This window comes from Haliaeetus albicilla, chromosome 2 (assembly GCF_947461875.1).
Source record: "Haliaeetus albicilla chromosome 2, bHalAlb1.1, whole genome shotgun sequence".
NCBI classification, from domain to species: domain Eukaryota; kingdom Metazoa; phylum Chordata; class Aves; order Accipitriformes; family Accipitridae; genus Haliaeetus; species Haliaeetus albicilla.
The window spans coordinates 25,611,991-25,639,406 of NC_091484.1; the positions used below are offsets into that span (position 1 = coordinate 25,611,991).

The 27,416-nt window shown below is 43.3% G+C and overlaps 2 protein-coding genes across 4 annotated transcripts in view; both read left to right on the forward strand.

The window, feature by feature from the left end:
• LARS2 (leucyl-tRNA synthetase 2, mitochondrial) overlaps positions 1-14,880 on the forward strand; it is an 88,331-nt gene extending 73,451 nt beyond the window's left edge. For 2 of the 3 annotated variants that reach the window (XM_069811209.1, XM_069811219.1), the window contains 3 exons: positions 262-373; positions 8,892-9,019; positions 14,515-14,880. In XM_069811209.1, the coding sequence (XP_069667310.1) occupies positions 262-373; positions 8,892-9,019; positions 14,515-14,694 (420 nt within the window). In that variant the 3' untranslated portion in view covers positions 14,695-14,880. Of the gene's footprint in view, positions 1-261; positions 374-8,891; positions 9,020-11,885; positions 12,038-14,514 lie in introns of all 3 variants that reach the window. The other variant, XR_011329497.1, reaches the window with a different exon arrangement.
• Positions 14,881-26,100: 11,220 nt separating this feature from the next.
• The window catches only part of LIMD1 (LIM domain containing 1), a 34,274-nt gene continuing 32,958 nt past the window's right edge, over positions 26,101-27,416 (forward strand). The window contains exon 1 of the mRNA XM_069811232.1: positions 26,101-27,380. Coding sequence (XP_069667333.1) covers positions 26,210-27,380 — 1,171 coding nt within the window. The 5' untranslated portion in view covers positions 26,101-26,209. The remainder of the gene's footprint in view (positions 27,381-27,416) is intronic.

The following is a 27,416-nucleotide window of genomic DNA, read 5'->3' on the forward strand; positions in this document are numbered from 1 at the left end:
TATTAGAGCAGATCCCCAAGGGTCTGCATCAGCCTCTTCAGGATCAGCTTCCAAGTGTTAGAGGGCAGCACTCTGTGACCAAGAGTTGCGATTTTAATTCTCCAGAACTTACCATAAGTTTCCAATTTATTGTGAAATTATGCTGTCCTAAGCATAGACATTGGTTTTGGATTTTATTACTGCATTTTTTTCTTAAACTACTTTCTCCCCACCTCAGAATATTAACAATTTATTTTCTTTTCCTTCTGTCTTTTCACTTAGCAAGCTTCTCGGCCTCTTATTCTCCACAGCACAGAATTTGAAGATGCTTTGGCTTCACTCTGCATTATGGTTGCACCTATGGCTCCACACATTTCATCAGAGATGTGGAAAGGTATTTATAGAAATAAACTTTTTATTGATGTTCCAGGAAAAAAGGTAAAAAGGTTGCAAAAGTGCCTTCAGCGTAGTACCTGTGTCACTTAACCCTGAATTCTGCATTTGTCTTGTCCCTTTCTGTCATAATTCCTAAACAAACTTGAAGATTGTGGTGTTCCCAGATCTCTCTTTCTGCTTTAGTTTCTTTCCCCTTGCATAGAAAGGTGGATTTCTTGAGACTAGGCAGAGAAAGGGAGAAGGAAGGAAAAAAGTCAAGACAGGACTTGCATGAGGAATTCACATGTCAGCTGCTAGCTGCTCCGCCATCTGGATGGCAGTATTAAGAGCTGAATGTAAGGACAGAAACAGCCCTTTTTCAAACAACTGTTTCAGAGTCTTTGGACTGCAAATATTTTCTTTCAGGAATTCAGCCACAGCGAGCCATGTCAGAGGGCTGTATACTAAAAAGACTAAAGGAGTATTCAATAAAAACCCTACTCTTGTAGAATTCTCTAGAGACTGAGGGACGTTATGCTGCAAATTAACCTCTCGTGGAAAGTGGGAATGGTAGACAGGAAATCTTTTTTAAGATCTGTCACGCTTGTAAACCTTGAGTTCTGAATCCCAGGTGGGCTAAGTTGCGTGGTGCTGCTACAGTTAAAGCCTGTGAAATAAGAGACCTGCATGCCAGAGTTCAGCCATTGCTTTTAAGGTTTACTGGGAGAAGTCCCAAGACGTATGTGGGAAGATAGGAATATATTCTGCATTAAGACTGGCCACAAATTGCTATGTGGTTTTGGACCTAACATTAGCTTTTGGATGCTGTTTTAACAGTTTTATTTTCAACAGTTGTCCTAAAACTTTGTGCATTCAAGTGTTTACAGAGCAGAGCTACTAAATTGCTTGTATTTCAGAGTTGTGCATGGCCCTGTAGTAAAGTTACCTGCCAAGGAAAGGCTGCTCACGTTCAAAGCAGTAACATAGGGACAGACTCAGCATACAGCAAGATATATTAGGGAGAGCGGGTTTTTTTCTGTTTTCATTTCCAGTGTTTTTAAGATGTCATAATACAACCTTAATTGTTCAGAATAAAGAGTGGCATCAGACATCTGGAGAAAACTACTGGTCAATAGTATCTTACAATATGAAGTACCGTCTAATTAAAATTATACTTAAATGGAAGTAATTGCCATGACTTTGTTTTCTGCATTGGTTGAGATGGAGGCAGAAGAGGTCCGGGCTCATTACTTAAACAGACAGTGCCTTGTGAACTTGAAATTCAAATACATGTTAGGGAATACAGAATTATCAAATATGTTTGATAAAATGACGTCACTAGGATGTCTCAACTAATAACTTGTCAAAGGTAAAGCTTAATGCTGTAATGTTTTGAATGTTAGAGAAGGAAGTCTTTTCTTACTACTAAAATCACTGGAGAATGAGAATGATAAAACATTTGCTGGATCTCTTTCTGATGTAAGAATGAAAAGGTAGTGTATAAAAATTGGGAGTGTGTTGTCCTCACCTTCTGCCTGCATTTAAAGATAAAATTTTGCTTGTGTGGCTCAAAGACTGTGCATTGTAGTTCAGTGTGGTGATTATTACCTGAAGAATGTTATGACTAAACATGAAAATCCCAGTCTCTTTTAGCATGATCTTCATTACATTACATCAAACTTATTAAACTATTTTATCAGGAGAACGTATGTACATTTAACTACCGCATTGTGGTAAGAAGTCTGTATTATTTTGAAATAGCCAACATCTAGTAATTCTGTCCTGGGATTGGGATTTCTGGTGAAAAATGTCCAACTGTCGTGTAGAGAAAGATTCCCCAAGTTCATTCTCTGAATTGGAATCTGGTTCCACCAACTCTTGTTGCTCTTCTGATGTAACCAATTTCTTAAACTTTATTATGTATAGGTGATGATGCTTTCTTATTTTAAATAATTTTGATTTAAAAAAATCAACCTTTCTAAATACTCTATTTAGTTTTCTTTGTGCTTTAGTTCTCCATATCCACACTTACAGTAAGTCTCTCTTTTTGTACCTTGGCTTTGCATCTAAATGTAGGGATAGTGCTGCTTCCTCTCTCGTAAACTAGTCAGGAAAAGGATTTTGTATATTATTAGCTCTATAAATAGCAACTATAGCAGTGGACCCCCACACTCTGATGGAGGCCTCTGTCTGCTGCCAATAATAAACAACACATAAGCAACGTATTTATAATTAAATACTGACATTTCATTCTAAAATAACTTGTACGCAGCCTTTACTTTTTGTTTGATTTAGTGATTAAAAGGAGGAGCATTTTTCTTTCTAAAGGGGAAAATGAAACTGGGAAACTTGGAAGCTATGTAGTTATTATCAAACAGATAATTTTGCAGTTGAGTAGGAAGGCTGGTAGGAACAGTGACTTAGGTTAACTCTGAACCACATTATGCTTCCTTGTGTATTTAAGCTTTTTTTGAAGAAAAAGGATTTTGCTTTCTTTTTTGTGTTTCTCATTAGAAAGTGTTTACTACATAATGACATATGCTTAATATTAATTTTACTACAGCCTTAAAAGAGAGAGAAGAAAAGAGCATTCTCATTAATTCCAACTGTTTGCATTGTGCTTCACAGCATGAATAATACTTTTAATGCTGCATTGTAATCTCTCCTTTTATGCTTTTCTGATCACTGATTATTGTCAAGAAACATTTAAGAAGAAATTATGATAGAATTTAAAACTAAATGTGAAATAATGACAACCTATAATAAGACCCTGACTTAAGGTATTGTATTAAGTTAATTCTGCCAAAGATTTGAAGGCAGTTAAACCACAGAACTATAGAACTTTCTGGCTAAGATGAGGCTTTGTGGAGGTAATAAAATAACTTTTGACAACTGGAAGCTCTTCCGCAGGTGCAAATAGTATTTTTTTCAGTTGAAATGACAGGTGTTCTGGAAATCGAAAGAAATCAGCCAATCTTTCTTCCTTTTCTAGTTTTGGAATAAAAAGCTAGGCAAAAGAGGCTAGTATCTATAAATATTAAACTCTTGAAGGCTCTGATTACCAAAAATATCTAACACTGTTAGTTTTATTCAGTAATTACATTAATATTCTCCTTTGCTCAAAAAAACAATGTTTAACTGCAAAACATGGTATGATAAATTTTAAGTATCTAACAGATTTTCTTAAATAATTCCATTCTGAATGCATTTATATTTAAATAGCAAAAAATTCTTTTTTGCATCTTGATTTCCATTTCAATCTAAAACCTATTTGACATGGATGACAATGAAATGTAAAAAAAAAATTGTGAAACAGTGTTTTCTAATACAATAGCTTGTAAAAATTAAAACTAAGTGTATAAATGTGTATATAGGTATCCTCTTGGTTAGCAAAGAAGTTCTTTACAGCTGGATTTAACTGCAAACCAGTCCATCTTAATGATTACCAACTAATGAAAAGACTAGGAAAACTACAAGGACTATTTTAGAGTGTTAATTAAAGATGCTTTTTTGACATTTTAAGTAAGGACTAGCATCAGTGACATAAGTAATTTTGATTGTAGTAATGCTATCCTGCTTTGCAAGAGTTGCATCAGAGTTCATTTGAAATTTTAGCTTTTTAGTCCACTATGTTTTCTTTGTTAGTTTCTTGATGAACTTTGCAAACTCAGAACTGCAGTTTGATATCCTGAGGATGCTTCTGATGTAATGTGCAACTTTTAAGTATAATTAAAGTAAAATTAGATAGATTCAAGGTACAGCAAGTTTTTTTCTTCTGCAGCTGAAGAATTATTCTCCCATGGGGTTTAGTTTGTATGTGACCATCTTGTTTTCATGCATCAGGTAGAAATGAAGAGTTTGGTCTCTTTGTGAGCTGGCTGAAGAGCGTACTTCAGTATTGGCAGTACATATTTCCAGTTTGAGTGAAGGAAAAGCTGCTTGAATGCTCTTTGAGCAGTGCCTCACCTTTTAGCAGCTGAACAATTATAACCTGGTATTTTGTTTGTGAAGGAGTTCTTTCTCCTGCTTAGAGGAGGAACAGTTTTCAGTATTTTGGTGTGTCAACCTAGTGGTCTTAATTGTGCAGTGAATACACTGGTTTATCGCTTAATAACATAAAAAGCGACTGTAGCCCCTCAGTGTGGGAAGAGTTCATCCGGCTGATATCTTGGCAGTTTATGAACACTGACAGGATGAGGAAATCTGTTTCCTTCCTGAAACCTTGTATCTGAGGAATATACAGACACCATTTGAGACATTTGGGGGTTTTTTTAGTTTGTAGTAGTACAGTATTGTGCTGTTCAGACAAGGATATGAAACTGCTTATTGTGAGTTGTTAAATTTTTATTAGATACGGCACATGAAAGATATATACTGATGATAAACACATCTTAAGATATATTGAAATTAAATATAATTATTGGAATTTGTAATGGTGTAATTGTCTTGGCAGCATTTTAACTGTCACTGCAATAGCTCTTTTGCAAGAATTTCTTTGAATTCAGTCCTTGCTGAAGAAGGCTTCTGTAAAGAATATGGCTGACTAGAAGCTAATTGATGTTGCAGATTTTAATTGAAAATCTGAATGCAGAAATCCCTCTTCACAAATCCGAGAAGAAACACAATTTGGAATTAAAAAAATATTTTTTCCCTCCAAGAGTAATAACCTGAAGTGCAGGATAGTAAGTTCGTACAAATGGAGGAAGACAGATCATTTTCAGAAGGTTAAAAGGATTCACGTGGAGTTTGCTGAATTGGAAACAGGTTCTAGAGTTAGCTTTTAGTAACCCAGGCTTTTCACAACCCACCTTGGTGCTCCACAGCTCTCACTAGGAAACATAAAATGAATCCCCTGGTACTGTATTGAGTACATGTAAATTTTCCTGACTTAACCCAGTTCTGTACTACTATACCAGTAATATAATAACACTTTTTTCTCAGAGCTGTCTGGAAACAGCTGTTACTGTCTTGCTGTCATTTCTTTGAGATTGCAGACCATTTCACATATGACTGACAGACATATTCCTCCTGAGCTGCAGAAAGGTATTTCTGATATGCAGCTTGCCTGAATCTGACAAATAGGAAGAGTCATTAAATAGTAAAAAAGCATATCAAGAACAAAGTAACCTGGCAACCATCCTGTCCTTGGAAGAGACTGCAGAGGGGAGTAAGATACTGACCCAGAATGCATCTGCACATACCCTTATACACTCCCACTCTGAGCTGTTTAAAAACTTGACCTGCTTGTCTGATAGTGTGGTGGATTTTTGCTTAACACAGATTTCTATTGGTTTGATTTTGCTAAATCCAAAAGGTATCAGCATTTGGATAACGCACCCTCATAGTCACCTTACACTGCTCCCACTGATTTTCTAACAGGAAATACAAGGAGATCCCTCGTCCTAAACTCTGAATCTGGCGTTGCTTCAGCTGCCTTCGTTAACTTCCTTTTGATGCCCATTAAGACTTCCGTCCTCCTTGCCTTTTCTGCTTTGTTAACCTCTCTGTGCCGGCGCTTGTCCCATGCCAGCTCTTACTCAGTTTACTCCATAATCACATCTGTTTCTCTTGCCTACGTAATTTTGTGTCCAACTAGTTGCATTATTGCTGGAATTTTACTGATAACTTTTTCTAGTGCTTTTTTTCTGTAAGACTAGAATTACTGTGCTGTCCTAACACCTTGCTGATACACGATTGCTTCCACATCTTCCTTCTTAAATCTCTTTAATATGAGAATCTGTTCTTCCCTGCCAAAAAGCACCTTAGGGGAAGTATTATGCTTGTGAAATACTCATATAATGCTGCTAAAACATTGCCATGAGCTGAAATGTTGTTAGTCTTGTCCTGTCCCCTCCTTCTCTCAACTCATTTACAGTAACATAATACACATTTAACTTGGTGTTTTAACTTGGGCTCCAATGCTGTGAGTTACTGGTTAGGGAAACCTTGTTCTCATATTAGCTTGCTAGTCAGTAAAGTCCACTGAAGCAGATCTCAATAGCAGGATGAGGGCTTCAGATTGAGCACAAGTATTGTGTTTGATCTGTCCTGTATGGCTGTACAGATGTATACATATAAGTAAGCAGCTTACAGTAAGTAAAAATGTACTCAGTTGGCTTTGTCCTACATCTGCAAGGGAATCTATAGCCATAAAAGCAAAATACATCAAAAAAAATATAAAGCAAAATGCACACTGCTTCATAAAGTGCACTTTACTAGGTACTTTCCAGTACAATAAGACAGTAAAACAGGTTTTTAATGTTTCCACAATAAAAGTCTGTGAAATAGACAGTTTATAACTTCTCAAACAGTGCCTTTGTGTAGTGTCTCAGAATCAAGTGGGAAGGCTGGAGGAGGGTTCTGTCTGGGTCCTGACACGTGGACCGTCACCATTCTGGATCATTGCAATGAAGTTTCTGGTCCTGTGTGTGTTGCATTTTGAAAATACAAACCAAATCATTGTGTTTTCTGTGTTCTACAGCTCACGAAATGTGAAATAAGGCAGGAAGCCAAACAGGCAACGTAACTAAAACCTTCATTTTGGTTTCCTGTCAAACTGTTTTCTGAAACTAGTTCTGTTGACTTTTGCACCTTTTTTTTTTTAATACGGATGAGCTCATAGCTCATTTTTGTAGCAAGAAAACGAACCAAAGGATCGACATTGTGCTTAGTCACACTTTATCTGCTTCAGAATAGATTTTAATTTTTTTTATTAGTAGGTGTGTTAGGACTGACAGCTTCCACAGGGATTAAGAGTGACACTGGTTTTGCTTTAATAGATAGAAGCTCTTGACTTACATCAGAAAGTGGTTTTTAAATATTTTGAAGAATCCATTTCAACAGGAAAATAAGGAGTGGCGAGTATGCATGATTCTGCCACAAGGCATGTGATCAGTTGGAAAGCAATGAGCTCATCTGGCTGTTCAAAAGCCAAAAAGGGAAGAATCTAGCAGCTGTTTTCTTTAAAGTCAATGTGATAATGAATCACCAATGCAAAGATTTTTTTTTTTTCTGCTTGAGTTCCTGTCTTTTACTCTTTCAGTTTCTGAGCTACTGTTGCAAGAGAAAAAAATACACAAAACCAGATCCACTGAAGTGTTTTAATCAATTATTTACTGAATAAGATTGTGGCTTAGTTGTTATTCTTGGGAAATGTGCACGTTCTTGCTTGCCATTAGAAATAGCTCCCATCAGTCCACCCCAGTGCCCCTTACTGAATCATTCAGCAAATAACAAGGCTGTGTGTCATTTTACCAAAGTGCTTTGTCTGAAAAAGCGCTGACAAAAATCTGGCAGATTTTTCTGGAGGAAGTTGCGTTCTCTTTATGTCTCTGTTTGCTGTTATTCCCAGTCTTAACCTAAACAATCCAGCTAGGTAAATTAATGTATGTATTACGTGTGGTTGGTTTTGCTCCTGTGTCTGCCGTTGTGCTGTGGTTTTGAAAAGCTTCAGGTACCTCAGTCTCAACGGTGGATCTTGTGTTATGGGTTTTCTTCATGCTCTTGCTGGAGTTGCCCTAAACCAGATGAGATTTCACATACATTTTGCAGTTCTGGAGTAAGCCTGTGCTTACAAGAAGTTTTAGTCTGTATTCTTATTCATACACAGAGAATGTTTTTAATTTAAAAATCCCCTGGCTTTGTGAGAATCACAAGAGCAATCATCATCAATATTGATCATATCTGACAGCCTCTTGTTAAGTGAAATCTTTTTATTTTGTCATACAGCTGGAGTAAACAGCAACATAAATCCCACTCAGAAGCTTTTATTCAGTTAAAGAATGCAGCTTCAGAATGAATTGCATCCTATTCTCCTATTATTCAAACAAATCAGGAATGAATTGTCTTGGGAAGAGCAAAGCCTATTTAATAAAAGGACATCACTTATAGCCATTTTAGGAGGTTTTTTTAAATAAAATCAATGGATAAAGTGTTTCAGAATGTACGTCTCATAAGAAGGAAAGCAAGCTGTGCAAGGTATTCTTACATAACACCTTTAATTTGTGAGAAAATAAATACTTCACAAAATATGAAAAAATCTTGCAAGTAGCTTGACTTGCAAATTTAGAAACTACCCAGCATATTAAAGATGGTAAAATAATAAGCCATAATTGTTTATCATTTTGATTGAGTTGTTAGTAAAATTTTAATCAAACTGGTGGTTTTATTGGAAAAAAAAAATCAGTATTATGATTGACTTCCAGAAGTAGAGGTCAGCTTGTGTTGCAGTATTACAATTTAAAGTAATAAACAGTGGTCTTCTATGCTTTTGGCAAAGTTATGGAGTGCTAATGAAATCTAAAATGGGCCCACATTGTTCATGTTAGCATCCCTACACATGGTATAAAACAAGCACTTCAAAGATATATATCTTTCTGTTTATAATGTGCTCTATGCTAATCTAAACAATGTTATTTCCTCCAAAGGGACTTGCTTTTAAAGTCAACTTTATTCTGTTCTTATTTATCAAACGAATTCCAAAGATCTAATGTTCTGGTTACAGTACAGCTGAATGTTTGACTGGTTTCATTTTCCAGGTTTGGCACATATGCAGAATAAACTTTGTACTCATCATCACTGGGATGCTGATGTGCTGCATCAGTCCTGGCCCAAAGTAGACCCAGAGTTCCTTCAGCCGCCAGATGTTGTGGAGATGTCTGTTCTGGTATGAGCGTTTTCATGTATTTTCAGTGGTGGCCAACTAATGCATTACAAGCTCAGAGGATGACAAAATTTGTGCTCTGGTGGAAGTCGGTTCCCTTTTTACGTGGCTCAGTGAAAGGTCAGCTAGAATAGAAGCTGCAATTACTATTGTGCTGAGTAATTAAAATGGTCTCCTAAATGAAAAAATGTAGCAAATCTGGAAGGGAGACAATCTAGATATAAATCTTTTTGAGTGACTGAATATTAGTACCTGTGGAGATTTGACCGATGAAGGGCTGTGGGCAAGGATAGTACAGTCAAAACTACGATCAAAATAGAGGTCCCTCCAGATTTTTTGCCAAACAGTGCCTTTAGGAACTTGGCCCTGTACAAAAATGTGTAATTAGGTGACATTTCTTGTGGCACCTGTAGTGCTTTGGTTGCCTAATGCAACCTATCATAAGCTGGGTTAAGTTGCTGTGATTTTTGCCAAATTATGTTTCCCATCTGCCTCGGGATGAACTTCTGGCACATTTCAGCAGAGCATATTTGCAGGAATGAGGTTGAAGAAAAACAGGTATCTCTGGTAATGTTCTAACTGCATTCTGGTTTCTCTTTGAGCTCTGACACCTTTGTGGTCTAGGGAAAGAGCTGGCAGTTCAGTAGAAGAGTGGACATATAACTACATATAGTCAACCGGTAATTCTCCAACGTGTGTGTGTGCACATGCACAGTGTAGGTCACTGTCTTTTTTCCCACATATCTAGTTAACTAGCCTGTGTTCAGCATGCTTCCAGGCATCGTTTATCGTTCGATAGTGCACAGTAGCAGCAAGTGCCACTGCAGGCCATAGAGGGACTGCCTGGAGCCAAGGGTGTGGGTTCCATGAGTAGTGTCTCGGCTCTTCCATCAACTGACTCCTGGTCAATTTGCATTCAAGTTCTTCATGCTTAGGCGTTATGATGGTCTGTAACGTCGTAGTTGCATACTATTAGATCTGCAGGACTCCTGCCTTTTTCATTATTCACCAAAGAATAACCTTTAATATACCATGCAGACATTCTAAACTTAAATGTTTTAAATTAAAGTAATTGTTTCAACTTAAACGCTTTTTATGTTTCTGGATATTGAAAGAGACAGAGCCTCTAGAAGAAATGTCATTTGGTCATGTAAAACTGCATGTTCCCTCTGTGTGTGTGTAAAAGAGAAACAGAAGCAATGCATTTCATCTGTATTTTATTGTGTTAGCTCCTTTGGGTAGAAGTAGTAAGGCAGTTCGGTTATTTTTGTTCAGCTGGATTTTTTTGAGGAGGGAAGAGATTGGCTGGATTTAGGGGAAGTCATGTTGCTGTAGGTTTTTGTAATCAAAGTATCTTTGCAAATAATTTCATATCTTGCCAGATCTCTCAGTTGGTCCACTTGAATAGAATGAGAAATGCTGCTAAAACACTAAAATTTTCTAACATTCAACATACCTACTTAGCAGAGGCCACAGAGTATGTATTTTTTGAGGAAATTTTCAATTGTCATGTTTTCCCAAACCAAGGAGAAGGACTTAAGTGCCAGCTGGGGTTAATAGCAGACTTAGCCTAATATTTACTGTGGGTTTATTGCTTGCTTGCTTGCTTGCTTGCTTTAAGTGATAAGCATTTATTTATACAAGTAAAAAGGTCATATATCCACGAAAATCTTCATGGAGGTATGATCACTTTGCTCAAGTTTAAAATAAACCTTCACCTTCAAGCACAGCTAGCAAACATCTTAAATGCCAGTGTTCAGTTTAAAAGGAAGTCATGAATGAGAAATTGTGTAATTATAGAAACTTCTCTGCAATTGTGGTTAAAGCAAACATGTTATTAAACTTATCTTTAAAATAAAAATTTCAGCAATACAGGGAAAATTCTGAACTCAATGTTTTTAAGACTACACAACTGAACGTGAAAATGCCTAAGCATTTCACTGATATTTTTCTGCTGACATTAAAAACTTACTTCTCAAAAAAAAGAAACCAGAAAAAGAAAAATTAATTTTGCTTTAAACAACTGTTATGAAAATTATTTTTGTTTCTTTTCCTGGTTGACTTTGTCAAAGCCATAGCCTTGAGTAGAAGTCTTGTAATAAGAGAAAAAGCAACCCCTGTGTTCTCAGCCATATATTCATGAAAGAATATGACGTATGTAGACACCTTCCTTAGTTCTGAGAAAGTGAGGTCTGGAAGACCAGAGAGACAAGTTCGTTTTTTGAACTGGGAATAATTCTTAAAAATAGTGCCTAGGGGGTGTGCCTGGCTTTTTGCCATTAGAGTAAGGCAAAGGGGAAATACGGAGGAGCAGGGAGAAGTCACCATAAATGTGAATATTTTAAAGTCTTGTGAACACTGTAGGTTTTTGTATGGCTGTAAAAATAAATTGCCCTCATTAAACCAAGAAACACTCGACATATGGATGAATTGGTTAGTTGCAAAGAGGCAGTGTCTCTTCACAAGGCTGCACAGTCAAACTGAGTCTTTGGGCCACAACCCTATTCTTCTCAAGACATCAAACTGCCTCAGGGATTTGCCTGCTGAGACATTATGGTTTTATTTCTCTTGACACAAAATACTTCATTATTTCCTGTCTGTGCTGGAGTTATGGCTTTCCATATTTAACCCAAAGCAGCAAAAGCAACCAACTCACTGCATCCTTGGCTGATACAATACAGATTGCCTACAAGACGGACATTTAAATTCACTGGATATGCATGGTATCTGTTACTCTAAATGTTACTGCAAAGTTGAATGTTTTTAATCGTACCATATATTGTTAATGCTGTAAAAAATCTGAACCTGAATGTAGTGTGCATTTTATCCTATGGACATGCTTCTGACTAGCATTCCTCACATTTTCTAGGTGGTGCAGAACTGTTAGCAGCTGTGGTCTTATGACTGATGTTTTTATAAAACAAAGTTGGTGTCATGTTTCTTGCTTTGGCGTATGAAGAAGGCCTAACAGTGCACAGATTTTTATTTTGCTTTACTTCTCAGAAGGATTATGCATCAATGGTAAAAAAATATTTGAGTTGAACTAAAAATTCCTCTCTGCAGCCTCCAGGTGCTTATTTTTCAGTCTTTTGTGATTTCATTTCATCCTTCATAACCTCTCCAGTTCCCTCTAGCTCCCTTTAGAACCAAAATAGTCTAAAATGTCAAATGTAAAAAAAAAAAAAAAAAAAAAAAAAAGCAGAAGAAAAGAAAAAGCAACAGCCTCCTTCCTTGGGAAGAAAGGACCCAAGCCTCATTTATTTCTCTTCTTGCAGTTTGCCATGGTTTTTCAGAGAAACAAGGCTGCCAGCACCCAAGTTTCTTGTGCTGGCACGTTTACATGGAGCAGCCGAGGGTTATGCTGGTCTAGGGAGATACAGAGAGAGAGATGGAGGCATAGCAGAAGATATTTGTCCTGCTGAGAATCTAACCCCTCGACTAAAAGAATATGTGAATAGGATGCTTGTTACGCACAGTGTGTGATTAAATCTGCAGATGCTTCTTTTAAGAATGGTGTTAATACATTTGACTTTGCATCACGATACCTACGATATAATGAAAGCCACACTGCAAACATGTGCTGAAATCATAACCAGTCTGCCGTTGGATAGGATTCTTGGACTCGGCTCGCAGCGTGGTGTGGGAAGATAGGCGAGATGCTGTGGGAAGGTACACAGTGTCGGATCGCCCAGGCTTCTCGACCTTTCTAGGAAAACACAACCGCTAGCAGTCATTTATTTACTAAGTTGATTTAGACTGCTTGGCTCTTCTGTTGAAAACGGCACCAAATAGGCTAGTTGTGGCAAGTTTCCCCCTGCCAACATCCATCCTCTGGGACATATTAATTTGCATCATGGAGGACAGTGAATGACATTTTAACTAAGCAGGCATAGTTTTGAACTGCAGGCTGTGTGTCCTAGCAGCGAGCTGACAATTTGGCTTTATATACTCACTAAAACTGTATCTGTTTGGATTTTACCGTTTTCTTTTTCTGTGGAATGCATTTCTTCTCTGAAGTGCCCTGTCAAAAAGAACTACTTGTATTTATTTTTTACAAAAGCTTTAAAAATGAAGTCTTTAAAAATGTGTTTTTCAAGGGATTTACTTTGCACCAGGTACTAAAGGCGAAGTTTAACACAGCCAGCGTTTTATGATACCACGTTACAGATGCATATAGGAATAGTTAAAAGCCGACCTACATTATCACTGCAGATTAATGTCAATTCTAGTCAAAAACCAGAAATGACTCATCCCAGCTGCATTTGAGACTTCATCTTGTTCCTTAAAAATCTGTCCCAACTTCCTCACTTAGAGAATTGCACAGATTATTTTATTTTCAGTAAAGTACAAACTAAGTGAAATAGGTCTTTCTCATTCGTGGTATGTTGCATACATGTATCCTAGACAAAATCCAGGTGAAAACCAAGCTGTGGGCATTTTCGTGTCCAAGCTGTATGAAGCAACTTATGTTCCTTTTAGATGACTGAAAACTCATTACAATGATGTCTGAAGGTCAAAGTTCTGCAGTATCTGCAGCAGATTTTTATGCAAGTGATTTGATTGAACTGGATTAAAAAATTCAAATTATTTCATTTGCTAAAATGTGGGATTGATATTCTTTTCATTAATCCACTGCAAGTATTCCATATAAATATGAAAGCTTTTGTAATAATGAATTTTATGCCAATTCCAGAAAGGTACTCAGTAAGGCTCTGTAGTCTCTGTCCGTTATCTACTCTTCCTGGATGACAGAAAGGATTTGTAAGACCATTTTATAAATTAAGGCCACTGAAGGCCTTACTCAGTTTTACTTACATGATTCTGCCCTGCTGGTGCCAAACCAGTATGGAAGCTGCTCTGAAAACCAGCTGCACACAGGAAAGCATTACCTTATGGTGGTTGTTGTCTTTGTGGTCACTGTTGGCTTAATGAATCATGCATTTAGTACAAATGCAACATATAATGAGTTAAAGCCTGTTTTTCTAAAAATGAGCGATGATGAATCTTTCAGATATCTTTTCAGCCACAAATATTTTTATTTTAATAAATCCTGCATTTGAATCTTTGTAAGGAATCACTTAGCTCTAAAGAATCCAAATTGCAGCCTAGAAGTATGTACAAACCAGGATTCCCACCTAACAAACCATTATGTTCACTCTCATTATTCAGCTTGTGTAACTATCACGTTTTTAAACTTAAGATCGCCGCATTGCATAGTCACATGCTGCTTGCTATCTTCAAAACTAAGACTTCCTTTGGCCACTTCTAAATTTTCCTTGAGTATCATGAGTCAGAATTTCATTCTCTTATTTTCTGGTAGATGGACAGAAGGTATGGAGCATTTTACCCTCTATGTAGAAAGTTTGGTGTTGGAGAAAAGAGTTTGATCCACTTTCTCCCTCTCCCCATGTAATGAGACTGATTGGATTTGGGAAATGAAATGGTATAAGTCAGTCTAGTAACTTCTGGTTTTTCTTGGTTTCATGTCTCTTTTTCAGATCAATAACAAAGCTTGTGGCACAGTTTTTGTGCCTCAGCAAGCAGCCCGCAATTTTGAAGAAGTCCACGAGCTAGTTCTTCAAAGTGAACTTGGTGTCAAGCATCTCCAGGGACGAACCATTAAAAAGGCCTTTCTGTCTCCCAGAACTGCCCTTATCAACTTCTTAGTGCAAGAATAGCAAAGGCTCTGCTGGGCTGTAAAAGGGAACTGGAATCTTTTGAGATGAAACCAATTCAAAAATACTGGTTATTTAAATCTCATGTAACAGTGGGGAAGAAATGTTATTAAAATCAGGTTGCTGCTAAATCTTCATTTCAGTGTGGAGAAATGCGCAGAATTAAAGTTTCTTACCAAGTCACGGTAAGGTGCTGTTTGTCTATATTCTCTGGGAGAATGAGAAGGAAGCACAGAAGAACTAAATGATTGTAACAGGATGTAAATGATACAAGGCGCATGGGTTTTCGTGTCAGCCTCAGGAATATATCCTATTGGAAAGTTGGCTTGGCTAAATGCAGGACTAAACAACTGCCTTGAGTATGTGCTATAGCAAATGTTCAGGTGTGCTACAGTCAGCCTTTGCTCCCTATATCTCATGTTTGGGTACCCTACCATTAACTAACATTTTAAGTTGTAAGAAAATGTTTCTACAGAGTGATAATTTAAAAAAGGATTTCTTTAGCGCAGGCCAATGGTCTTGTGCACAGCAGGTAGCCAGAACGGGGTGGTTTAATATATTTCACATACCTTTCAGAGTCAAGCCAAGAAAAAGGTCAGATTATTCAGCCAAGCCCTGCCTTAGCCAGGATCCTCCTTCCTCACTGGCATATTTGTGTTGGCTCATACATGAGAGGTTCAACTTCAGCAAAGTGCTGGTGGTTGTTTCTGCGCAGAACAGAATGGATGTTACTTCCTACACAGGAGCCATCTCAGAGACTTTCAGGGGATTCGAGAAAGCAATGAGTCAGCTGCTAGAACTGCAGCAATGGGGAAGGCAGACAGCACGCTTTTTGCCTCTACTCCTAGTTCTTGTAGTGCCTAGATAGTAAAACCTGAATAAAAATTTTCTTTTTTTTTCTGAGGGGTTCATTAAGTGGAATAGCTGTCAGGTTTCTAAAAATCAATCAGACTTTCATAAAACACAAAGCCATTCTCATGCCTCATTTCAACCATTTTATGTGTACACTGCATTGCTGTTACATCCACATGGAGATGTTTATTGTATTTAGCAAATGCTCGAAAACGGGTTTCCAAAGAAACAATTACAGGGTTCATTGTGTAAGAATGTCTTTTCTTTAACAGCCATTAAATGAAATAGTCCAATAAGCCAGCCATTTATGAGCCATTCTGACTGTTAAGAAGTCGGCAATAACAACCAGCTAGGCAAATACAGAGGACTGTGTTAACCCACCAGCCCAGCAGTCATCCAGACCCTATTAGATTAAAAGGAAACCAACAAAAATCACCCCCATAACAGTAACTAAGTCCAATATATCCTAAGCAACTAGGACCAAGACAGATCACATTGCAGTGTGAATACTAGCTAAGCAATACCAATGCTCGTATTGGTTTTATGCATTTTTGGTACCAAAGATGTGGCTACGTAACAGAGATGCCAGGCCCAGCAAGCAGATTTGGCTCTACATGTCCCTGCTTTGGCAACAAAACTCTTCTGATTTCTGCTTCCTCCTGGACCATGCTCGTGCAGATTTTCTCTCTAGCAGTCCTTTGACACAAGAATGACTAAGAAATGGAATATTTATAATGGAGATACAGTCTTTGCAGTTTTAAGACTCCAAAAATCTCAACCACAAAGGAATGCATTCAGGCATTCAGACACAAGCCTTTAGTTGGAGTTAAAATAATTTGAATTCCAGTGTCTGCCTCACATATATGTTGTTATAAATTCATAAAACTCCTGTTCAGAAGGCCCTAAAAGGACTGTGAAAGAGATCCTTTAAAGTAAAATCTGTAGCACAGCACAGTCCTGCTTTTTTTTTCCCTATATAAAAGTTTAACACGCCCTGTGGAACCATCTGAACAGAGTTTTTCTTTGGGGGAAAGGTGACATGTTTGATGTAAATAAAAACTTTTAAAATTTACAAGGATGAAGAAAGATGTTGCAAGCCCAGCAGCCCTTTGGTGCCTTTAAACAAAAGCTGCAGTCACTCTAGGGCTGAGCAGCAGCCCACAGTGTTTATTGCTGTTAGCACTGGTGGGTATTTGCTCTTGCCGGAGGAAGTGAATTGCAGATGTCACTCGGTGATTCAGGCAAAAATCAAAATAAGGAATGGACTTCTACAGGCTAAAAAAGGAAAGGTAGCGAACAGCAATTGGACAAAAAGTCTTTGGTCAGAAGTCACACCGGTATGTTTACAGTGAGTTGAAATTCAGTGTGGTCAAGCGGATAGAAGAAAGGTGGTGGAAAAGGGAGGAAGGGAGAGGATGCAGAAAGTCTGATGGAGCCTAACGCCCTGGACAGTGTATGTTTGGAAGATGGCAGAGGTGCCAGCTGTGGAGCTGTGCAGTTGTCCTGACGGCTGCTGACATTTCGTGTAAGGTTGACCTGCTCTCAAGCACGGTTGCCATTTGTCTTAACGATAGTTGTGACTCACAGGTTTGGTCTGTGCCTGGATGGGACTGATACTGATGCACAGGCTGTAACCTGTTACCATGCTGTTTTAAAATAACTTAGCACAGATGCCTCTCCTTTCTTTAACGGTTGCTACTTGTGTCATGGTACAGATGCATCTTTATGCTGAAGGTGGTATAAAACGTTCCCAGAGATTGCGTGCTGTTGAAGAGTTCAGTGGCTAAATAGTATGGGAGTTTTAAATCTAGGAGGGGATACTTGAGAAGTAAGAAGGAAGGGCACTGATGGGTGATCGGTCACGTTGGAACTTGTGCTGCATTCGTCACACACGTTAAAATGGACACGGTGCCACTGTCGTCCTTCCGTGAAGTGATGAGCCAAAGGAGATTTGGGAGATTTGCTAAACTCAGTGGGACAGACCCAGGACAAACAACAAGAAACAGATCCATGACATGGAAAGGGCATGTTCTGCACCCTGTCACTCAAGGTGATAGAAGACTGGTCGCAGCGCTGAACCAGTCTGTATCAAATTTCTATTTTAAGTAATATAAAATTTAAAAAGGAATTATTGGCACACTTGCTACCCCAAAATCGTTCATGCAGCTGAATTTCCAGACAATCCAGCCTTCAAACATTGATTCTGGAAAAATAAAAGTTGGCAAAGTCCGGAAAGGTCACTAAGTACTTTTCCAGTGCCATTGATTTCAGGAGAAAGGATTTCAGGCGCTGGATTGATGGGGGCACTGAAATGTGCTGGAAGACCCCACCGTGTAGAAGAACGTGTTATTGGGCATGGGTGTTTCATAGTCCTCTCTGGTGACCGAGATGTCATGGACGCACCAGTGCTGCTTTGCAGCACAGCAGTGGGGCTTTTTACATGACATCGAGGAACAATGGTACAGCGCAGGTCACTAGCTAAGGCAGTTCTCTAGCCAGGTTGTCCCACTTATGCTTTGAAAAAAAACCTCTACGAGGGCATTGCTGAACAAGCATGTATTTTTCCGTGACCTTCACCAGAATCTGAACACAGAGATTTGGTGCAAAATAAAATCTGTGTGCTCTCTTGGTGACTTACCGGATTAAAGTTGTGCCGAGAACTGACATCTGGTTAATGATGGCTTTTTGTGACCTGACTTTGTAAAAGCCTGCTTATTTCTTCTGGAGGGAGAAATTCCATAGATAATGCACGTTATGCAGTCTCTCTTCTTTGTCTCCCCCTCTTCACTGTAAAGCCCCACAGAAAGCTGTTCCTCTTTAAACATTTTACAATCAACATGAACTAGAAAGAATGTTAATTAGCACTTTGCTGGTTGTTTCTTCTTAGGGAAGTTTGCAGTATATAAGATTTTTCTAAAAGCTTGGCTATAAATGAGGATGGGGGAGAATCCACTGGGGGTTTTTTCTAGTTTTGCAATACTTATTACAGTTTACAGAGAGTGGATTGGCTTTATTTATGTGTATTTACCAACTTAGAAGAGTACATACACTGGTTTCCCTGGGTGCTTTTTCTGCTTCTTTATTTCTTCAGTCCCCTCCTTATTTGGATCTGAGCTGATTTTGTATCAAAGGACTGCGCTGTAAGAGAAGTGTTGAATGTGAAGCCAGGTCTATCACCAGAACCTGACTGATGAATATACTTCCTAGCCCACTGATTTTGATCAATCCAGGTAACGTCTGCTTTTGACTTTAAAGAATGTTGCTGGAACTACAGCTGTGTTATTTTTTTGTAGTGGAAATGGGGGTTTTGTCTCAAAGAAGCAGCACGAAGCTGATCACAGTAGATCAGAGGCAGTTTTTAGCATGTTCCAGCTGTAGCAGGGGGAGAGCTAAACTGGAGCATTATCTCTGTGCCAGAGGGGACAGGATCAGAGGTCTCATCTGCAGCCTAGATGATAAAAGAGATCTTGCCTGACATGGGGAGGAAAGGTGGGATTTTTTTTTCCCTTTCCTGAATAAGGTGACTTTCTGGTACCACAAAGTCTTCTGTAATTCACTAACCGCGACTGTGCCAGGAGCTCCGAGTCACGCACAATCTTGTGTCTCCTGGCACTTCTCTCACTTGAGTAAGCCTGTGTTGGGTAAGCTCAGGTCTGGTTTTAGCCCTGGAGAGTTGCAAACCAGCATCACCTGTCATGCAAAGTTAGCTCTAGTTTTATGGGTGGTCAGAGAGTTTGAACAGGTTTTCCTGGCTTTCCGAGTTGTTAAGTGTCTCTGAATGGGAGTATTTTAGCGACGTTGCAGAGAGAAGTCCTGATGGCTTTTGTTCTACCTGCCAGCCTTTACGTTGGCCACGGGACTGGAAACTCAGTCAAGGTCAAGCAGATGCTTGTATTTGTTGTCAGGTGAACGCAGCCCAAACCTGTGAGAGATTGTGATCACAGGAATCTCATCAAAAGTACCCACCAATATTGAGCACCCAGGACGTTTCATTGTATGCTTGTCTGCCTGCACCACAGCAATTTGCTCTCAGTTTTAGGCTGCCAAATTGCTGGCTAGGCAAAGGAACATGTAAATGGGAAAAGCTGAAGTATAATGAGTTTAATATTCACATTCTTTCTGGTTGCACTTGTGATACTCAGCCTGGGACATTTGGGGCATAAGAAGTTCTTTTATTTGAAGAGCCTGGTCTTCTTCAGTATAACTCTAAGCAGAACATATACATGTACATGAACAGAAGCGTGTGCCTTTGTGCTTGCTCTCTCGGATAGAAGCATGCTCTCTGGGCTGGCTGCAAGGGGAAGGCCCACACTCACATCTAAGGCTCTGAACTTCCTTAGCTACCAGTAGTTTTTTACACGTGCCAAGACCAAGCGTAAAAGGTCCAAGGTTCTCCCCATACACCCACCTCCCACTGCCAGAAGAGACGCACAAGCTGCCGAGCAAGGAGAGTTGCTCTCCAGTAACTGCACTTGGTGCCAACAGTATGTGAAGCGAAATACATACAACAGCTGTAGATGATCCAGTGCACTGATCAGGAATAATAAACACAGGAGACATAGTGGGGGCAGAAAGAGAGCGGTTTAATAAAGGAGCGTGACACATTACTGGCAATGGCAGCCTGGGTTTGTTTCTGATGAAGATTAAGAGAACTGGCATAACAGGAAATTGTTTTCTGCTACAAGGGGAAATCAATTGTCTTTAAATACACAACAGTGTAATTAGCAAATCTTACTAATTGCTGCAAAACAGAAATACAAATGTGCATTGCCAGGCTGGCTAAGCCAAGAAAGTATTGTGAAAAAACTCGTAGAAGCTTTTAGAAATGAATATTTTTCTTAAGTACATCTCTGTCCCTGGAGATCCACGTGGCTGGATGAAATAGCAAGGGTGCAATAAAAATACATACTTCTCAATTTTCCCATGTGAAAGAGCATTTAGAAACATCTGTTAGTCAGAGAGCTGCTCCTAGGACATGCACAGAGGAACGGGGTGGATGTACTGACTGCATTTGGCAAGTCCACTTGAAGCCCACCGAGCCACCTGAAGCCGATGATTGATGGCAGGATGCCGTCTGACCTGTGGAGTGCTTCCAGCCCAGGATTACTAAAGGCCATGTATGTTGGTTAAACAGGTCATGGTAATGTTTGCGTTAATGCGCTGATAAAGAGGCAGGGAAACGGAGCTGGAAAATTCTCCAAGCAAGTTCTTGTCCTGATAAAAGGCTCTTTTTAGTAGAGAACAAACTCTCCTGTGGTCTTTTGAGCAGGAGTAGGAAAACCACCAAAGCCGCCTGTGTTATTTCGGTGCGACTCTGCAGCCACTGAAAGCAAGTGTTTGGCCCCATAAAGCGACAGTGAAGGAGAGCGGGGTCTCTGCCACCACTGATGGTACCTGGAGAAACTGAAGCGAGGAAGACGGAGGGCGTCGTCTGCCCTGGAGCAGCCTGGCACCCGGCTCTGGCCTTCCTTGGGGAGACCAAACCACTGCAGCTTCGGGGATTCACAGTCTTTTCTCTCACCGCTGCTGCTGCCTGGGCTCCTGTTTGGGATCTCGGTGATTCCCCACGGCTCCCCTCGCCTCCCCAAGGTGTGCTCTGCCAGGTAACCCTTCCCTGCCTCAGTTTACCCACCTGTGAGCCGGGCCCGCAGCATCCCCACTGAACTGACGCTGCAGGTACAGTTATTTAAGGAACATGGCCCTGAAAGCCTTTCTTGTGAAGCATCCATACCACTCTAGAAAGGCAGTTTGCAAAGCTGTCCCAGTGCTGCCCCGGCCCTTCTGTGCCGTTTCCGTTAATTAAATGGCTCTTAGTGTAGTTCCCTGCAGAGATCGTGCCCTGCAGCAGGCAGCCATACTGCAAGAGAAGCAAAACATCCCAGTCTGGACCCATTTCTGCTCTGACCCCGGGGGCAGGGGATGCACGCTGTACAGCAGAGGGCACCCGCCTGCCCCTGCACCTTGGGAGTTAGAGGTGCGGGCAGCGCAGGCAGCAGGCAGGGCAGGCCTTCTGGAGGAATGCAAACTTTTAGGAAGGCGGAGGCTGAGGTTTGGCCTCTCCACCTCCACAGCGGCCCTTTCAGCAGCCCAGCCCCCCTGGCTTGAGCCCAGCTTTCCTGCCTGCAGCCGCCCCAGGGCTCACCTCCCGCTGTCGGCTCCTCCATCCCTCCCTCTGCCACTCTCCTATGTACCCTACAGCCCTGTGCATCATCCTCCCGGCAGAAAGCGCCCAGCTGGTGCAGATAAACTGCATGTTTATCAAAAGCCTCTTTAGAAAACTGGAAGGGGAGTGTTCATCGTTTCCCTGTGCAATTCCCTGTCAAGAGTTCGGGGATGCTGCAGCACTACCTGGCGAGAGCCAAGAGATGGGTTTGCTCCTGCAAGAACCAAGCCAGGCTCCATCCCGCAAATACTTCTGCCTTATAAATTGTTCGCTCTATTTTATATTCTAGCACTGAAGCCTTTATTACTTTCCTGCTAAAACACACCAGAGCACGTATCTTGGGCACTGCGGAGTGGCGTGCGTGGTCCAGGCTCCTGCGGGAAATGACCTGCCTGGGAGAGCTATGGCCTGGGGAGGCACGGGCACCAGGGCTTAGACCTGGAGATGTTCACAAAGAAAGGGGTATGCTGCCAGCCACCGGTGCCTCGAGCTAGTTTGGTTGCAAATAGGTAGCATGAGTATACAGTAGTTGCTTTTGGGGAGACATCTAGCTATAAATTGTCACCCAGACACCTCATCATTATCTTTGTCCATAAACTGTACAGCCCCGCGCTGTCACCATGCTTCAGAATCTGAGGGCGTTTTCTCCCAGACAGAAAAATGATTGGAGGGGGGGTGGGTGGATTTCTCCGCATTTTCTCCATCTCTCTGCAATGTGAGCACAGAGCCAAACATGGCAGCAAGACAGACAGACAGATGATCCCCTCCCCATTCTCGTTCACAGCTTCCCTGTTTACCCAGGCAGGCAGCGCTTCGCCCCAGCCCGCCGGCAGCCACAGCACAAAGCGATGTGCCCAGTGCTCCCACCGAGATGGGGCCGAAATGGGGGAACGCGACGCAGGGCTGCATCTCCCCAAATTGCTGCCTCCCTCCGCCCCGCGGGCAGCTGTGCTCGCCACGTGGAGCAGGGCTGGGTTACAAGCTGTCAGCGTTATTTTGCATGAGTAAACGCAGCGTGTAAGCCTTGCCCACGGGAACAAAAACAGATTAAATGAGCAATGGTTTTCTTCTTCAAGGGATAGGGTTTAGAGTAAGTTAATTCAAACTGGCACGTAGATTTTGGTCCTGTGCTACAACAGCAATCGTGGACCCCTTAATTTCTTAATAGGCATGGGCTGTAAAACTCACAGGAACTATAAAAATGTGGAACCATATCTAATCGCGGCAGAAGGGTCTGCAAGTCAGTGTAGTATTACATCTCCAGTCTAGCAGAAAGTTCAAGTTAATCATCTGCTCGCTTGGGAACACCCCTAGCCCAAGTCCCACAGAACGAATAAATCCAAGCACAAAACTTCAAAGGTATTTTGCTGCCTAACGTTCACTGAAAGCATTGCAAATTAAACACCAAAATGCCTTTGAATCACTTGGCTGTGATTCCCCTTCGAAGGCGCTTGCCATCAAAGCCTCTGCTCATGCGTGCAGAGCCTGGAAGGAGGCCAAGCCCAGCGCGATGGTTCCCTATCCGAAGGGCTTTGGCAGCCTTTTCCACGTTGTCCGCACGAGCATTGTTCTGCAGACAGCTGATTTGATCCTTTGGCATAGGAAGGAAATGTACTTTACAGAACTGGTGAAGGTCAGCAGCATCCAGAGCAGCCATTTGGCAAGACGGCTGCTTCCCCCCCCCGCCCAAGGTGGTGAGCTTCTGCAGGCCTGGCTGTAAAATGACTTACAGATGTTAGATAAAAAGTAATGGCAGAAAATGTATGCGTGACCCTTAAGAAAAAAAAGTCAGAAAAAACCCATGGTCTGAGCGAAGTTTCTTCCTTGGTTGGTTTGTTGAAAGCTGAAAGCAGAGATGTCTATTCCCAAATATTTCTGTTCCGCCACAGGGTTTTGGTTTCCTAGAGGTCTGAAGAGCCTCATCTCAGTGTGTCTGAAGAAAAAAACCCAACAGACACCACCTGAGCCTCTGATATGCTGGATAGGAGCGTGCCTCCCCTTGATTAACTTTACAGCCTTTGGCGAGGAGGGGGATGAAGATGCGAGAGTGATGTGTAATTTCCTTTTCAATTGCTCTTTGTCCGCTAACGTCACAGATTCCTCCCGTGAGTAAAGCAGTGGTGGAGTTCACGCTCCCATCCTTACCTACCTGCTGCTCTCTTTCCTTTCTGTCATTCTTTCGGGCCATACGACTACGGACTCAAGCAATCCATTGTTTGGTCCCAAATTTGTTGTTCATCATTTTAATGTTGGACTCCCCCCATTTTAAATGAAAGTGGTGATACTGAAAACTCAGCATCTCTGCTAACCTGGTCTCCAAAAGCACCCCGAAGCCATCGGGGAGGAGGAGGCACCCCACACTTCAGCCACTTGCCGTGGTTCCCCTCATCAGCCCACGACGTTGCCAAAACCGGCCTTGCACTGCACTAGCCCTTTCTGAGGATGCTCTTTAGACACTGAGACTCAGTTTTGGCTTTCACTGCCCCAGCAGAGCTTAACGACAGACTCAACATTTTCGCTCAAGTCCCTCAAAAGAGGTAGCTGCTCTCAGTAACTGGTGGCCTGAGTGTACACCTGCCCAGCACCAAGCAGCTGCTGGGGGCCACCGTGGCCTCTCCCAACCACAAAACGAGAGGCAGGCCCTTTCCACTCCAGCCAAAAGAGCCCTGGCATGGGCAGAGGCTTGCTGCCCTTTGCATGACGGACATCCAGGTGCAAGCTAAACCCTCCTGAACTGCCAGGGCTTTTGCAAAGTGGGGTTTAGCCCCCGGGCACCCAGCTTCTCCCAAAGTGAAGCAGGGCTTGTGGGGGTCAGCCTGGGGAAGCTGTGACCTCCCTCCTTCCCTCACCCCCACAGCAGAGGAAGGCTTGGAAAGGTTTGATAGATGGGATTGCTTGACAGATGGGATGTTTTCCTGATACTGTGTGAAAGCTCCAGCACTACTGATCCCTTAAATGCTCGGCAGGCGATGGTTAGTGACAGCACGTGCTGGGGTCCCCCTTCCCCGGCTCCGGGGGACTGGGGGAGCTCCGCTGCTGCGCTTCGCCCTGTGCTGGGACTCCCACCCACCTGCCTCCCCTAGAAACCATCAAACCCCTCATCTAACCCTCTGCTATGGCCAGGCTAACTTCTGCGAGTCTGAAGTTCATTGGCTCAAGCTCGAGCCGAAGGCTGTTGCTGCAGGGACGAGCCACTTGGTCCTGCCTGCAGCCTCTCCGGAGGCTCCAAACCATTTTGGAGGTTGCTTTGAAAGAAGACAGGCTCCTTTTCCAGAGGCTCACAGTGCTGTGATTTTTAAGCATGTTGGCCAAAACTTGCTGGAAGAGTCAGGCTGTTTTAGATCCGGCCTCAGTTGCTCAGCAGTGCCTTTGTAATGGACCTGGTCAAAGAGGAGAGGGAATTTTTTTGGTTTCTGACACGTTTTGGTCACAGCCCAATTTGCAATTATTAAAGGCAGCGAATTTCCATGTTCCTTAACACCTGGCCCTCCCTCCTGGAGCCTGGGGGAGAATTAAAACAACAAGTCCTGGGAATGCAGGACACGTGCCTGGGCCCATAGGATCAACTGCACCCGTTGATTTACTCAGAGGTGCCACGGCTCCCTACAAACCGGCCTCTCCCCGGAGCCTGGCAGGGATCCCCTCGCAGCCCACCATGACCTCCGGGCACCCCCAGCTGGGTTTTGCCACGGAAATTACGCAACTGGGCCTGTGCCGAAGGAGGAGAGAGGCCGGGACGCGAAGTATTGGATCACGTGGGTAGGTCTTTCGTCACACGCATGAGGTGTGCCGGTGACATTGGGGCACCCCGAATGGGGTTTTACACATGGTCCTTGCACCGTTCAAGCACTGAAGTACAACACGATGGGACCAATTGCTATGTAACACGCCCACACCACTGTCTGCCAAAGCAACTGTCCTTTTATGATGTCATCACCCACCTGCTTCTTTCCTGATCTGAATTATGCTTCGGGCCGCGGGGTGACCTTCTTGCAATGAGCCGGGGTCCTTCAGTCACGCTGACTTAAGCATGACTACGCCGCGTGGAATATAAAATACATCTAAACAAAGAAAATTCGTGCAATTTCCTCCTATAAAGGTTAATTGGCACGATAGTTACGGCACGGCAGTTTTTCGGGGGGGGGGAGGGCTGCTTTTTTCACAAAGGTGGTTTGGTTTGTTTGGTTTTTTTCTTGCTGGGTGCAGCGCGCTATTTGCGCGCGTTACGTCTGCGCAGCCGCAAGTGACGTCTTTGGCCCGTCCCCGCTGACTGCTGACGCTTAGTGCAGCGCGGGGGCGGTGTCAGGGGCGGGGGCGGGGCTGGGGGCGGGGCGGGGGCAGAGCCCCCGCCCCGCCTCTCGGCCCCGCCCCCAGCCCCGCCCCCGCCGGGAACGGGCGCGGCGGGAGTGAGACGGCGCGGCGGGACGGCCGGCAGAACCCGGCGGGAAGGAGGCGGAGGAGGAGAAGGAGGAACGCGGGGGTCAGCCCGCTAAGCCGGTCAGGATGGATAAGTACGACGATCTGGGTCTGGAAGCCAGCAAGTTCATCGAAGACCTCAACATGTACGAGGCTTCCAAGGACGGTCTCTTTCGGGTGGACAAAGCCGCCGGCAACAACCCCGAGTTCGAGGAGACCAGGCGGGTCTTTGCCACCAAAATGGCCAAGATCCACCTCCAGCAGCAGCAGCAGCAGCAGGAGGAGATGCTGATGGCCGCCCTGAACGGAGGAGCTGCTTTCAACCCCCCCCGGCCCAGCCCGCCGGCGGCACGGGGTGCCAAACCACCCCCGGCCTCCGCCGCCGAGGGGCCTCGCACGAGGCCGTACGATAGTGGGGAGCGCGGCTTTGGCGAGAGCGGGCCGCGCGCCGAGGCCCCGGGGAGCCAGGCCGGGCGCCGGGGCTGGGAAGCGGAGCCCGACAGGATCCCCAGAGCGGGGGGCTTACGTCCCGGCGTGGGGCATGGGGAGCAGCAGACCGGGAGCCCCGGCGACCCCCAGCCCTGCCGCGGCGGGCAGGAGAACGGCAGCGAGGGCAGGCGGTGTGGCGGGGGCCGTGACCCGACGCCAGCCGGGCAGAGGTCCTCCTCCTTCTCCCATGCCCGGACCCCCCCGGCACCCTCGGCGGGATCAGAGGAGGGGGCACTGGGGGCACTGCTGCAGCAGAGGTCATCCTCCTTCTCGGCCCCCTCGGTGCAGCCCGCCCGGGGGTTTTCGGGCCCCGCCGAGCCCTGTGGTCCCAGGGCCGGAGGGGACGTCAACCAGCTGTGGTACCAGGGTGTCCCGCTGTCCTTTTCCTCCAGCTCTGCGCCCGCCGCCCCGAGCGTGGACTACCAGCACACCACTGCCTACCCCAGCCCAGCTGGCCACTTCGTGGCCCACGGTCAAAACCACCGGCCCAACGGCAGCGGTGCAAGCCCAGAGCCGGGCTCCTCACGCCTGGCTTCGCTTGGGCCGACGGCTCCGGATGCCCCACAGCCGCTTTTCCCAGAGGGTGTGAGCGGCCCACGGTCGGACGCCGGGCACCCGGAGGGCTCCAGCACGGTGAAGGTGAAGCTGCCCTGCCAGACCCTCCTTCCACAGCCAGAGCAAGGGCCGTCGGCGGCCGAGCTGAAGCTGGAGGCACTGACCCAGCGCCTGGAGCAGGAGATGGATGCTCGGCCAAAGGCTGATTACTTCGGTAAGGAGGCAGTCCGCCAGTCGGTGTGAGAAGCGT